General features: G+C 36.5%; 1 protein-coding gene across 1 annotated transcript in view; it reads right to left on the bottom strand.

Moving 5' to 3' along the window:
• galr1b (galanin receptor 1b) overlaps window positions 1-14,346 on the bottom strand; it is a 28,847-nt gene extending 14,501 nt beyond the window's left edge. The window contains exons 1-2 of the mRNA XM_079454850.1: window positions 13,390-14,346; window positions 12,607-12,672 (exon numbers count right to left, since the gene is read on the bottom strand). Coding sequence (XP_079310976.1) covers window positions 12,607-12,672; window positions 13,390-14,046 — 723 coding nt within the window. The 5' untranslated portion in view covers window positions 14,047-14,346. The remainder of the gene's footprint in view (window positions 1-12,606; window positions 12,673-13,389) is intronic.
• Between the last annotated feature and the right edge of the window lie 202 nt (window positions 14,347-14,548).

Here is a 14,548-nt window from a genome sequence, read left to right as displayed (position 1 = left end):
ACAGATTATACGCAAAGCCTTACCATCATAACTGGGAAATAAATTCGTAAATGTTAGTATAATCTTCATTTATCCAAATTAAATACAGATGTGGGTAGGTAAATTCTAAACCACACGAGGTCCCCAGATAATAATCCCATGCAAATAGGGCCCTAGTCATGTTATCTGTGAGTTTTGAGATATTCATTAAGTTATATTTTTATCTGTTTTAAATGTAAGTTGGTTGTACTAGTTGTACTACTCTCATGGTTTTTGGAAATTGCTTGCGAGTTTTCTGAAGTTTTATTGTTTGCACTTGAAATAAAATTCCAAAACCCACATAACTGACAAGATTTTCTGGTAAATTTTTCCTTCAGAAATGGGAGCTATGGATTTTGGCTTAAAAGTGAATGTCATAAATTTTATTTGATCAAATGGTTTTGAACAACATAAGGGTGACTATAATTTTAAAATTAAAATATTTTTGCAATCGCACATGATACATAATTATGATTTGGGCACCTATAGAGTATCTTTTAAGTGTTTTAAGGTTGAATGAGTGTCACCTTGGCACTCATCCAACCCTACCCAAAGTAACTGCTGTGCCCTACCCGGCCACCCCTATAAAAAAATCTACTGCCAATAATTAGGCCTGGAGTTGTTGAATTTACATTACACTGGTGTTGATGTTAAAAGAGGAATTTTAGTTTGTAACACTGTATTTGTATGCGAACACAAGTGTAGAGCAAAAACAACATTGAATAGTGTTGAGGTGGTTTAACATTTAACAACACTTGATGTTAAAGTTAGTGTTCACTTTTTGACACCCATTTATTCTATCAAAAGTGTATAATTTACCCCCCATAGTGTGGACACATATAGATACTTTTCATGTGTTAAATATGACACTGTGGGTGTTCCTTTTACACAGTCGATATTGCTGAGTAAGTTCCCTTAATGTTGAATAAAGTGAATAAAGAAATGGCAGTCACTTCATCAACAAATACAGAACAAAGAACCACTTGGCAAAATCTTTAAACTCTTGCTTATTACAATAGATAATGCTATAAAATAAGTATTTCATAATGACATCCCATTTAGTCTTTTTCATAAGGTGTGACATTTCGCTCTGTTATTCAAGTCAAAATGAAAATCTTACTTTCCAATACATTATAACAGGTAAGGCAAAAATGTTAAATGCTTTGGATAAAAGTGTCTGCCAAGTGCATGCATAAATGAGTATATGTAAATGAATTTAAATGTCAATGACAACAGTAAAGAGAAGTGGAGAAAGCAAGGCAGCATCAATGCATAATACCATCTGACCACTGGTTTGTATTATGATGGTTTCATATCTAACATCAGTTCTGCAGCAAGAACATCACATTCTCAGTCTTGCAAAATACTGTCGTATAGGACAATACAATAATTTTATATTATGATCAGTGGCGGATGCAGAACGTGACAGATGGGCCTGTATTAAGTCGAGGTGGGCTTGAATCGGTGTTCCGAAATCAAAGCAGTTGTCCCGAATCCAGCAGGGCTGGGTTTCCCGAAACCTTCTTAACACGATGTCGTTCTTATGTTACACTGTATCTTATCGTATATGTGCACGTCACGTGTACATCACTTTTGAATAAGAAACAATAAGTCTATAAAAACATCCTAATACATGCAATTTCAACTATATCTGAAGTGATTATTTTATAAAGAACACCGCTCTCACGTAACGCAGTGAAGTAGCCCGTGCATGAGAGAATTATTGATTTTCGAGCTGTCAAGATTTTCGAGCCACAACATCGCCGCACACAGCACCTGGTAGCGTTGCACGTAAGAAGGTATATCTTAAACAGCTTCCTAAGGTGTTGTTCAGGGAACACGCCTAGAAATGGTTTACCTTTAGTTAAGTTATACGTTAGGAGTCTTTGTAGCGCGCTAAGAGACAACGTTATCAGCCCTGAAATTATACTAGAGCAGCATAGTCTTGGGTAAAGGTATCGTGTTCCCCGAACAATACCTTTCGTATTGCACTAGGTGCTGTAGCCATTAAAGAAAACGTATTTAGGTTCATATACCTTATATGTTCAATATTATAATATTTTATTTTTATTTTTTTTAATCTATTTTGGTTATGAAAAGTGAACATTGAACAGCATTATAAGAGTTGCAATATGACATGCCAGACATGATTATGACCACTTCATAGGTTTGTTTAGTAGAAAGACTTTTGTATAAATTGTATCTTAATTTTAATAAATGTTGAATCAAACAATTGCCTCGATTTAAGATTTAATAAATAAGAAGCAAACCAAGAACGTCGGGTGTGGATACAAACAAACCCACTATAGGACCTATGTTTCTGCGGCCTAAGTCTTTCTGCCTTCTGCCTCAATTATACAGTATGCTTATAGAAAGTTATGATAGGCTATTTGACAGTTATTTTGTGGATTAAAAGCAATATGCTATATTGTTTAAAAACAATAAACGTGACGTGACTTATAGTGCTGAATTACAGAGCTGGTATAAACATATCAAACAACATCACTGTGATCAGACCAGACATTTTCTTTGTTTTTTAGTTTTTTTACCCCGCTGTCATTATTGTTGTGTGTTTATATCATTGAGAGGAAAGCGCTCAACACATATTTAGGTTATAACGTGGTGTTATTCAAAATACGTTTTCCACTTGTCTAGTTCAGGGTGCTTGCAGGAAAAGTCCTCAAAGTGAATATAGCTGAAAGCTGCTCGGCATTATTTTTCTCATTAGAACCATACAAATAATTATTAATCTCAATACCAGGTGTTTTAAAAAAAATGAGTGAGAGTAACTTGTTTGGCCATACTAAAGAAAAATCAAGATACCATGTACACTTCTAGCGAACGTTAGCCGTTGGTTGTTCGCCTCAGATTGCAATAATGCGTGCTACATTGATGTTGCATTGACCAATGAAAACACATTACCAGCACACTTACATTTTAAATAGTTATCAGGCTTACTTATAACATGTTACAGATAAAATACATCACATAAAGTAGTATCCATGTTTAACTATACAGAGTAGTATTTTATTTTTTATTTCTGATTGGTCCCGCCCACAGCTCCGCACCTGATTATGATTGACCTTGATTGATGGTTTAAAATACATGTTTACGACATTACACATTTTTGCTCTTGCATCCTTTTGTTTCTGTTTCATCTGTACCAATGTGTAGCATTAACATAAGCTGTGAAGGCGATGGTGTAGTTCAAACAACACTGAAGAAGGATATGCTAGGATGTAATTTGTAATGAAGAACAAACACTAAACTAAGTACATAGTCCCTGTGACAAGGTCCTAAAACACTGAGAATGAAATAAAATATAAATTTCCATAACAAAGCTTCACCAGGTGGAACAAACAACTATGAATTATTTATTACAAATACCTTAGACAAGCTTCTTATCAATTAATGACATTTTCTCTAAACAAATTATTAGTCTTAGTTATAAATGATAAGATTTAACAGTTTTGCTGTCAATCCCACACAAAAAGCAGAAATGAGCAAACTTTTTGTAAACACATTGTCATTGTCACATTGTCATTAAACACATTTGTCTGGTCTTTAATCATCACATAAACTTAAATACAGCAATTAAGCAGCTTTGTGGAACTACACTATGATCAAATAAAACTTTTGCAGAACAGGTTGTATAAAGTGCATAATAGCGAAGAAAAGCGAAGTAGAAATCTCACCAGGAATCCTATAAGAAAAAGTGACAATGTTGTGCAGCCAGCCCAGGGTCATCTGGGCCCAAATATATTTTTTCTAATACTTAACCGTATTCCATTTTCCCTACTGCACCGCTGCTTCATTCAGAGGTAGATAATGAGAACGGCAAAGAATAGAATAGCTCATACATTGAGGTATCATGGTAAAAATATAATTGAAGTTTAAAACGAATCAGGAGAAAATCCATACACTCTCAGGCCAAAGGTTCAGATGAGACACAAAAATGTGCAGAGAGGCGGTTGCAATCAATAAGAGTCTTAGAAACTAACAGTTAGTTAAATAACATCAGCCATATCACCCAGTATGCCCAAGACTGGTTGCCCACTGGAGACAGGGTTGAGACTGGTCAGTACCCGGATGGGAGACCTCCTGTGAAAAACTAGGTTATGGATATTTGGATAATAGATTATTCTACTAAACAAATGCATCGATTTGTTTTAGAAGTCCTTGGAAGACCACGGAGCCGTGTCGAGCAGTTCTTTGATCGATGGGTGCACTTTTTGAAGCCCCCCCATTCATTTCCATTCTACCGCTTGGGAGAAAAATTATACGTGGTATTATAACAGCATCATTCTTCTAGAAGAAAGTCATATTCAGTTTGGATGCCTTGAGTGTGAGTAAAACATGGGGGTTAATTTTCTCTGAAATATCCCTTTAACTTGATATTGGAAACGGAGCTGCCTCTGTGCTTTGCTATCAGACGTGAAGCAGCCCAAGGTGATTGTGAAGAGCTCTTATCTTGCTCCTTAAAAAGCCTTGAAACATTTTCTGCAGGCTTGAATTAAGGCAACTGCCCACTTACCAACCAAACAGCTTGATAATGGTAGAGTCTTCAACACACCTACAGTAGTTGCTCACTTAGTTTTGCCAACATTTTTCAGTTACTGTATTTTGTGTTTAAACTGAAATTAACATTTTGACACTCCTGCCAGTGGCTATATACCAGTTGTCGAAAAAATAAGATACCATTTGACATTTTCTTTAGTGTGAATTAACCACTAAGGTATACACTCAAGGATTATTAGGAACACCATACTAATACGGTGTTTGAACCCCTTTTGCCTTCAGAACTGCCTTAATGCTACGTGGCATTGATGCCCATATTGATAGGATAGCATCTTGCAGTTGATGGAGATTTTGTGGGATGCACATCCAGGGCACGAAGCTCCCGTTCCACCACATCCCAAAGATGCTCTATTGGGTTGAGATCTGGTGACTGGGGGCCATTTTTGTACAGTGAACTCATTGTCATGTTCAAGAAACCAATTTGAAATGATTCGAGCTTTGTCACATGGTGCATTAACCTGCTGGAAGTAGCCATCAGAGGATGGGTACATGGTGGTCATAAAGGGATGGACATGGTCAGAAACAATGCTCAGGTAGGCCGTGGCATTAAAACGATGCTCAATTGGCACTAAGGGGCCTATAGTGTGCCAAGAAAACATCCCCCACACCATTACACCACCACCACCAGCCTGCACGTAACAAGGCATGATGGATCCATGTTCTCATTCTGTTTACGCCAAATTCTGACTCTACCATCTGAATGTCTCAACAGAAATCGAGACTCATCAGACCAGGCAACATTTTTCCAATTTTGGTGAGGTCGTGCAAATTGTAGCCTCTTTTTCCTATTTGTAGTGGAGATGAGTGGTACCCGGTGGGGTCTTCTGCTGTTGTAGCCCATCCGCCTCAAGGTTGTGCGTGTTGTGGCTTCACAAATGCTTTGCTGCATACCTCGGTTGTAACGAGTGGATATTTCAGTCAAAGTTGCTCTTCTATCAGCTTGAATCAGTCGGCCCATTCTCCTCTGACCTCTATCATCAACAAGGCATTTTTCGCCCACAGGACTGCCGCATACTGGATGTTTTTCCCTTATCACACCATTCTTTGTAAACCCTAGAAATGGTTGTGCGTAAAAATCCCAGTAACTGAGCAGATTGTGAAATACTCAGACCGGCCCGTCAAGCACCAACAACCATGCCACGCTCAAAATTGCTTAAATCACCTTTCTTTCCCATTCTGACATTCAGTTTGGAGTTCAGGAGATTGTCTTGACCAGGACCACACCCCTAAATGCATTAAAGCATTGAAGTGTATTTAGGAAAAGTTCAATAAAATAATTATGTAATAACCTTAGTTTTATTTACTTGTAATGTTGTCAGTCTTTCACATTGCTGTTGGATGACTTAGTCCCTTCTGAGGTTTGATTTTGTTGAAATTCACACTGGACCCCGGACTGTATTAGCCACAGTATAAAATGCTGATTAAATGAAAATTTGGAATGGTCTCAGATTTATTTTCCACAGCTGTATATTAATAAATGTATATAAAATTATATAATTACAATCTCTATTCATTTTAAAAGGCTTAAAAATTATTTTTTTGTCTTTTTGACAGTAATTATTTTAGCAGGTTATATTTTATGTAAATTAGAGACAAACAGGACAGGAGTAGTGTGCATCTAACCCCATGTACAACATCATTCTTTGTTTTTCTGTGCAACTGCGTCTGTCACACACACATGAAGACACATTGTGTTTTTACTTCTGACATAATTAATTTGAATGATTTAATGCATGGAAAATTACACATGTGTCACAACAGAGAGACCAAGTGGCCTAGAAGAAGAAGTTGTACTGACATGTAGCACTTATGCTCAGTAGCATTCATCACTTGAATATTAAGTTCCCTCTTCCATGGATTTATATAGTGTTGATACAACATTACAGTTGCTATGGCATTCATATTATCATCTAGCTGGAACCCAGAAATATGATAATTCTGAGAATGGAGGAAAAAAGAACAAAGAAAAGGGAAGGTAACCAATCAGGTTAACTAAAGTATTATCTGGCTTTCTTATGTGTTTGTATATGGTACTGTTATTGACAATTTAAGAATACATCTAGAATTGTTACAATAATGAAATACTCGTACAGAGTATGCACAGAGTATGTTTAGCTTTCTCACTGCACGTTTGACTGCAGCACATCGTAAACGGGAACACTGAACTTAAACAACAGCTCTGATTAAGTGAGTTATTAAATATCTGAAACTATTTTGTAACCAACATTCTTTTGTCAACATTCAAGCAACACATATTAAAGTTTGCCAAATTATATACAACACTTTCACTCCGAAAAGTGCCGCCTTTTGTGCCGCTGTCTTGCCATATGGCGGCGTAAAAAACACTGTTTTGGTTGCACAAAGCGCGTGTTATTTACAGCGTTTTGTCTATTGGATAATGAGCTCCTCCCCAGTGCAGTGGATGAGTTATGCAGCTATTAAAGGTACAGTGCAGTATATGAGTTAATGTAGTTAATAAGTTTCAGTCCAGATGATGAGTATATGCAGTTAATAAGGTTACAGTGCAGTAGATTAGTTAATGTAGTTATTGAAGTTACAGTGCAATAGATGAGTATATGCAGTTAATAGAGTTACAGTGCAGTAGATTAGTTAATGTAGTTATTGAAGTTACAGTGCAATAGATGAGTATATGCAGTTAATAGAGTTACAGTGCAGTAGATTAGTTAATGTAGTTATTGAAGTTACAGTGCAATAGATGAGTATATGTAGTTAATAAGGTTACAGTGCAGTAGATTAGTTAATGTAGTTATTGAAGTTACAGTGCAATAGATGAGTATATGCAGTTAATAAGGTTACAGTGCAGTAGATTAGTTAATGTAGTTATTGAAGTTTCAGTCCAGATGATGAGTATATGTAGTTAATAAGGTTACAGTGCAGTAGATTAGTTAATGTAGTTATTGAAGTTACAGTGCAATAGATGAGTATATGCAGTTAATAAGGTTACAGTGCAGTAGATTAGTTAATGTAGTTATTGAAGTTACAGTGCAATAGATGAGAATATGCAGTTAATAGAGTTACAGTGCAGTAGATAGGTTAGTGCAGTTATTGAAGTTACTGTGCAGTGGATGAGTATATGCAGTTAATAGAGTTACAGTGCAGTAGATTAGTTAGTGCAGTTATTGAAGTTACAGTGCAATAGATGAGTATATGCAGTTAATAAGGTTACAGTGCAGTAGATTAGTTAATGTAGTTATTGAAGTTACAGTGCAATAGATGAGTATATGCAGTTAAAAGAGTTACAGTGCAGTAGATTAGTTAATGTAGTTATTGAAGTTACAGTGCAATAGATGAGTATATGCAGTTAATAAGGTTACAGTGCAGTAGATTAGTTAATGTAGTTATTGAAGTTACAGTGCAATAGATGAGTATATGCAGTTAATAGAGTTACAGTGCAGTAGATTAGTTAATGTAGTTATTGAAGTTACAGTGCAATAGATGAGTATATGCAGTTAATAGAGTTACAGTGCAGTAGATTAGTTAATGTAGTTATTGAAGTTACAGTGCAATAGATGAGTATATGCAGTTAATAGAGTTACAGTGCAATAGATGAGTATATGCAGTTAATAGAGTTACAGTGCAGTAGATTAGTTAATGTAGTTATTGAAGTTACAGTGCAATAGATGAGTATATGCAGTTAATAGAGTTACAGTGCAGTAGATAAGTTAGTGCAGTTATTGAAGTTACTGTGCAGTGGATGAGTATATGCAGTTAATAGAGTTACAGTGCAGTAGATTAGTTAGTGCAGTTATTGAAGTTACTGTGCAGTGGATGAGTTAAACACGCAGTGTTTGCTAACATTAAACAAATCATTCCTTGCTTTCTAAAAAACTACTTCTCTTTGGTAATTTAAGGTTACACAATGTGGTCAGCAATTGTATATAGGCCAACCCATACCATTGTATGTATCCTGCTTATTACATATAGCGTATTGCTTACGTGGAAAGCAAAAAAGCAATCGGTTGAAATATTGTATAAGCTAATTTCTAACACCAGAAATCATTCAAAGGTTCTTAGGTGGCCAAGTCTGGAACTGTGGATGTGAGCCCGGTGGTTAGCGTGATGGATTTGTCATCGCTGACTGAATCATTTGATGGTTCGAGGCCCTCTCGGACCACTGGACAGATTTTACGTTGTTGGTCTTGTTCTGCTTATTTGTATCGCTGGGTAGTTTTTAGATTTATATTTCAGTACTTAATGTGTGGTCAGTAAAAAAAGAAAGATACGGTTTATCAACCGTATCAATATTCAGTTAACGACTTGCACTTGACTGTTGCTGCTTAACTCACACATCAATGGACTTTCATGCTATAAACAGAACGAACAAACAGTAATTATTTATCCAAAGCGACTTACAGGGGCATTTTAGTTCATGCATGTTTTTTTTCAGTGCCCGTGTGATTTTAGTTTCCATATTACAACTATAAGGAGACGCAATAATGTTGCGGCGTGATTGTAATGTAACAAGCATGAACTTATTAACTAAAATATAACAAAGCCCAAGTCAATGTCAAATGCCTTGCCATTTACCTCTGTGAAGAGACTGACGCTATCTTGTGTGGAACTGCAATAAAGCTTACAATAAACAGCCACGTTTCCTTTTGAAATGCAAAAAATATATCACACCGGCTGATGTGAACGATTCTGCATGATGCATGTAAAAAAAGAATAGACTTTTTAATTAAAAAGCATATCATATATGTTAACGTACAGATTTTTTGTAGGCCAAATAAAGTGTATTCATTACATATTACTGCAAAAGCTGCATATCAAGCAGAGCGAGTCTGACTATTGCGTTAAAGGAATGAAAATACTGTACTGGAGGAAATAAAGTGCGGGACTTGATTGATGTTAAGGGTTATTCAAAGATGTTTAGGCACAAAAATGATCTTACTCTGACTGAAACATCCAAAGTGCACACATCAGAATGTATGTGTCTCGCAAACATAATGATGTCTCAAGTGAATGCTTGATGAACTACCGGGGGAAATATTTGATCCGTCCAGATCTTAAGGCCTTAACTCTTGGTGTCTATCTAATAAATAAAATAAACAGATAAAAAAACATATGCTGGAACTGTATGCAGTAATGTGATTTAAGAAAAGTTTTCAGATGTGCGATTTTATTCATTTTACATGGCGTTCTAGAATGCCATGGGCATAGTAATGACATTGCAATGTATTTCCAATGTATTTTTTTGGTCTTTTTCTAATTTATTTACATCTAAAACCTCTATGTAAAACCCCTATGTAAAATAGGTATTTTTTACGTAAAATTCACTTAATAAAAGGATTTCCATAAAACACAGTAATGGCCGCAACAAGGATTTAGTATCAAGGCCATGGTGAATTAGATCAGGTCTGGCTCAGCTCATCAGTGATTGGGTGCGAGCAGTTCAAACATCTTTGTGAAAATCAGTGGGAGAGGCTCATTATACAACAGACAAAACGCTTTAAATGACACGATCTGTGCTACCAAAACAGCGTTTTTACCCTGTCATATAGCAAGACAGCAGCGCAAAAGGGATCATTTTCAGGTGCCTTAAAACTACGTTAAATACAGCGTTATGGACGGCTTTGCGCATGGTTTTTATGCTGTATGGAATCGCGACGCCGTATTTTGCAGCACAAATACGGTTTAAAATGACATCAACAACAGTGTTGGGACATAAATGCGTTTAATCTATGGCGTAATTGTGACACCATCGGCTTGCCATATTCCATCCAGCCCTATTACGACGTATTAATCCTGGTTCGACATTTCTTGCACACTGCATACCTTTTATAAAGTAACCCTTTCTCGGTCGCTGCTCACCCTCCGCCATGTCCCCTACTGTGTATATACGTACATCTGACATATGTGCCACACTTCCGAAGGTCAAAGGCCATTTTTATTACAATTTTATACATACTTTATATTTAACAGAAACAGCAATGTATGGTGTTATTTTATTTACATTTTTAAGAATCGATTATGTCATTATATGCATCGATGCAGAAACGTTTTATGTCCGTATTGCGATGCATCGTGAAAACAATTATTTTCCACGGCTCTACATTGAACAGTTCTCCCTAACACCCAGCACAAGTGGTTATCACGGAAGATGCCAACATCTTTTCATCTTTCATGGAATTTGGATCATCAGATGACATGAAAACTCACAAGTCTGTGTTCTGAAACAGCGTTTTCCCATAATACACAAGAATAGGCGTGCCATCTACTATGAAAGGATCCAAGGTTAGCGATTAGTTGCTATAGATACAGACCTAAGATTTGTAGTTATGCTCTAACAGTGATCTTTGTCACATTAGAGGTCAGTTTTGCTGCATCATTACATTTACTGTCGTCCAAGTCAAGTACATTGTGTGTGTGTGACAATAGGACTTGGGTAACAGTAAAAATATTGTAATTCTGCTCTTGACTCCAGTCCACTAACATCCACCCCCAGTGCTACAGATCGAGCTCAAAAAAGGTGTCTTGGTCGTCAATGGTTACAGAGACCACTCTCCTGCATATTGGCTATTACAAACCATTAACTTAAGTGAAGAGCTAAGCCACAGATGCATTGCTTCTGACATGCATTTCTTGATTTAAATGGACTATTTTATGCATCTAAAATATTTAATTTGAAAGTCTGACTATGAAATGCCCAGACTGCACTGTTAGGACATACAATGTTTCTTTCTGATAAACACAAAAATGAACCATTTCTATCGTACGCGCCTGCCCCCCAGTTTACTTCCGGTTTGTGTTTGGCTAGTGTCTGATAATATAATTATTTATATTTTATTTTATGTTAATATTAATATTTATGACTATTTTACTGTATAATAATTGTATTAAATAAACTATTTTTACAATTTTATTGTATGTTCTATTACTATTATTGAATATGTCCTGTAGTTTGGTGTCATTTGTATGGCTTACTAAATTAACAATGGCATTGATTTTGTTTTTTTATTTCACATTTATAGTGTAACGGTCACTGTATTCATAAACTTTGAAAAATATTGTTTCTCTGAGGTTGTCCATTTTTTTGTGACAAAAACCGTGACATCAAATCGTTGCAACCTAATCCTGTTCTCTTAAGGTTACAGAGAAGCACACACGTTTTCCATATACTTTATGAAAGTAAAATATGAGACGTAAAAACATAAGATCAGATATATAAATACACAGGGACACTAGGTGGCAGTATGTCCTATTGACAAAAGCCAGCCAGCCTGCCTGCAGCCATAAAAGAAGAATGCATTCAGTAGCATCCGTTCAAGGTAAACATGCATTAAAACATATTATCCAACCACCATTATCGTATACTTTATACATTATGAGAAAAAACTGATTAACACAATAACAAGATGCTTATTTGAGAGACAAGTTTGGCCAAGTAACAGTTATTCTGGTTTCTTTTGCCTGTAGATTATTTCTGATAACAATCACTATTGTTTGTGAATGTATACCAGAAGTTAAGAAGGGGTCACAAAAGTGCGCATGCGCAGTAATGTTTGTTTATGTTGTTAAGATGAAACCATTTATATCTTAATTTTGTCAGACATTATCTTCAGTGAAAATGTACATAAAATACAGTCTTCTGCTTTAAAGATGACAGCTCATTTTATTGATTATTTTTACGAATTACAGATTATTACCGAAACCAATTTAAGGCAAGCAACAGGTCTTAATTTTCCAACCTAATTAAGGTAATGTGTGATAAACTCCAAAAAAAGTTTATGGTAATAATCAAAAAGTAAAGCCAAACATTGAAACAAAAAATATCCCTGCTACCTGGACCATGTAAGTAAAGTATGATGTGCAGATGAGCCATGAAGACTGCTATACCTTTCATGCCCTTTAATGGATTTTTATAGCAAATACCCTTCCAAATGCTGGAATTTACAGTAAGGAGGTCAATTTCACTGAAGGACATCGCCATATCCATTAAAATTATAACAAAATATTGTCTAGAAACCACAAATAAATCAATTCTCTTACCTTTCGCTTTGATCGTTCAGACTTCTTGGACATATTTTTCATTTTTTTATGAAGATGATACAACACCTGAAAAATCAAAGACAATACGATATTAAAAGACTGTAGACTTTTACAACAGTCTTCCACCAATAAACCAGAGGTTACACATTGAATGTTTTACAATGTATAACAGAAGCGACGTAAAGAAAGCTATTTTAGAATATTGTTTTCAAATACTGGAACTATCAAAGGAATTTCAGTTATAAATCATGTTCCTGTCCCGTTTAAATAAATAAATAACTCCCCAATGAACACTCAAAATAAGCAATCTGATCCACAATTATTCAAGCTTTGAAGTAGTGGTACCTGGTTTTTCTCCAGTTTTTGGTAAAAATAATATTACCCATTAATCACAATCTTTGCTGATTTCTGTTACAATTAGCCTACTGTGATCGCGAACTGGTGTAGAACTGCTACACTGTTGCAAAGGAAACTGTAACACATGAATTGAGTAATCAATTACTTTTAAGTGTCTATAATGGTTTCCCATCTTGGTTTCCAGACACGACTACAGCATGAACTCTCGACGTGGGCTATTTGCCACCTGTTGCATCCTTGACATGAACATGTATGCTTAAAACACGTATGTTTTCGAGTGTAACGGTTTTGTATTTAAATATGGAATGTTATTAATACAGTAATTTGCCTACAGTGATGGCCCAACTCATATTTTCATGCTCAAAAGAATCGGCAGCCTAAGCGTAATGATGCCTGACATTTTCAACAATTAAAGTAAACCCTTACCTTGGCATAACAACATGTGATCAAAGCCAGAGGTAACAGATAACCTATCACGAGAATGGTGACTTTATAAGTGTGCTTGGCCACCAGTTCGGTCCAAATCTCCCAGCAGAACGAGCTGTTAGGAGCCTTGTGGTGATCTGTCAAAATTTGGTGCTGCGCAACCGGGACAGCAAAGATGAAGGAAAGCATCCAAATGACACAAACGCCTATTAGCGCATTCCTCCGGTTACGAATACAGGGGGACTTTTTAGAAAGAACAACGGCAATGTACCTGTCCACGGACATGGCCACGAGTGTGAAAATGCTCACCAGCATGCTGACCATGACAAAATAGTGCACGAATTTACAAAGGAACGCCCCGAATATCCACTCGGGAAGAGAGTATATGGTAGCTTGAAACGGGACGCAAAACAGAAGAAACGACAAATCTGCTATACTGAGATTTAGGATGAAAATGTTAGTAGTACTTCTCGAGCGCCTCGGCTTTATTTTCCCAATGACAACCATCACCAGAGTGTTTCCAATAATTCCCAGAAAAAATATACATCCAAATATTACTGGCACAATCACCACCTCCGGACCGAAAGTGTCGGTCGTTTGGTTTGCGTCCATGCGCTCCTCTGCCCAAACGGTCGTTTCATTTTGGGATAGCCCCATGTTTCCTTGGATTGACGATTCAAGTCCAGAAGAAATAGTATGACATAAGTCCCTTCAAAAGCAAAAAAAGGGCTACGATCATTCCTTAGATGGGGTTATTGTCCTCCTCCACTCGAAATTTGTCCAAGTTAGCGCACACCTTCAAATCTGTGCCGTTGCGCGCTGACTCGGGTAGGCTGGGAAACGCACCGGCTGGGTGTGAAACACTCGAGTGACAGCGCATCATAATACATTTCTTCCAGGGAATAACAGTGTAAAACGCCCCGTAACGAAAATTCCCGGCCGGAAACGTTTGCGTGCGTCGTGATGTTCTTGCGCCATTAAATTTTATAACGCCTCTCTGAAGTTTAATTAATAACGACTACATGTCTGCCATAATAGACTTTGGGTCAAAGAGCACTGTTTGTCTCCGTAATTACGAACTTGGCTACATCTGAAAAAAAACTGTCTGAGGACCTTGACACTTGTTTTCAGATTATCTTAAAGCGTCACGATACAGATA

Source organism: Barbatula barbatula (assembly GCF_947034865.1).
Source record: "Barbatula barbatula genome assembly, chromosome: 1".
Taxonomy (NCBI): Eukaryota; Metazoa; Chordata; class Actinopteri; order Cypriniformes; family Nemacheilidae; genus Barbatula; species Barbatula barbatula.
The sequence above is the reverse complement of the archived record's forward strand: the minus strand, read 5'-3'. Positions and strand labels throughout refer to the sequence as shown.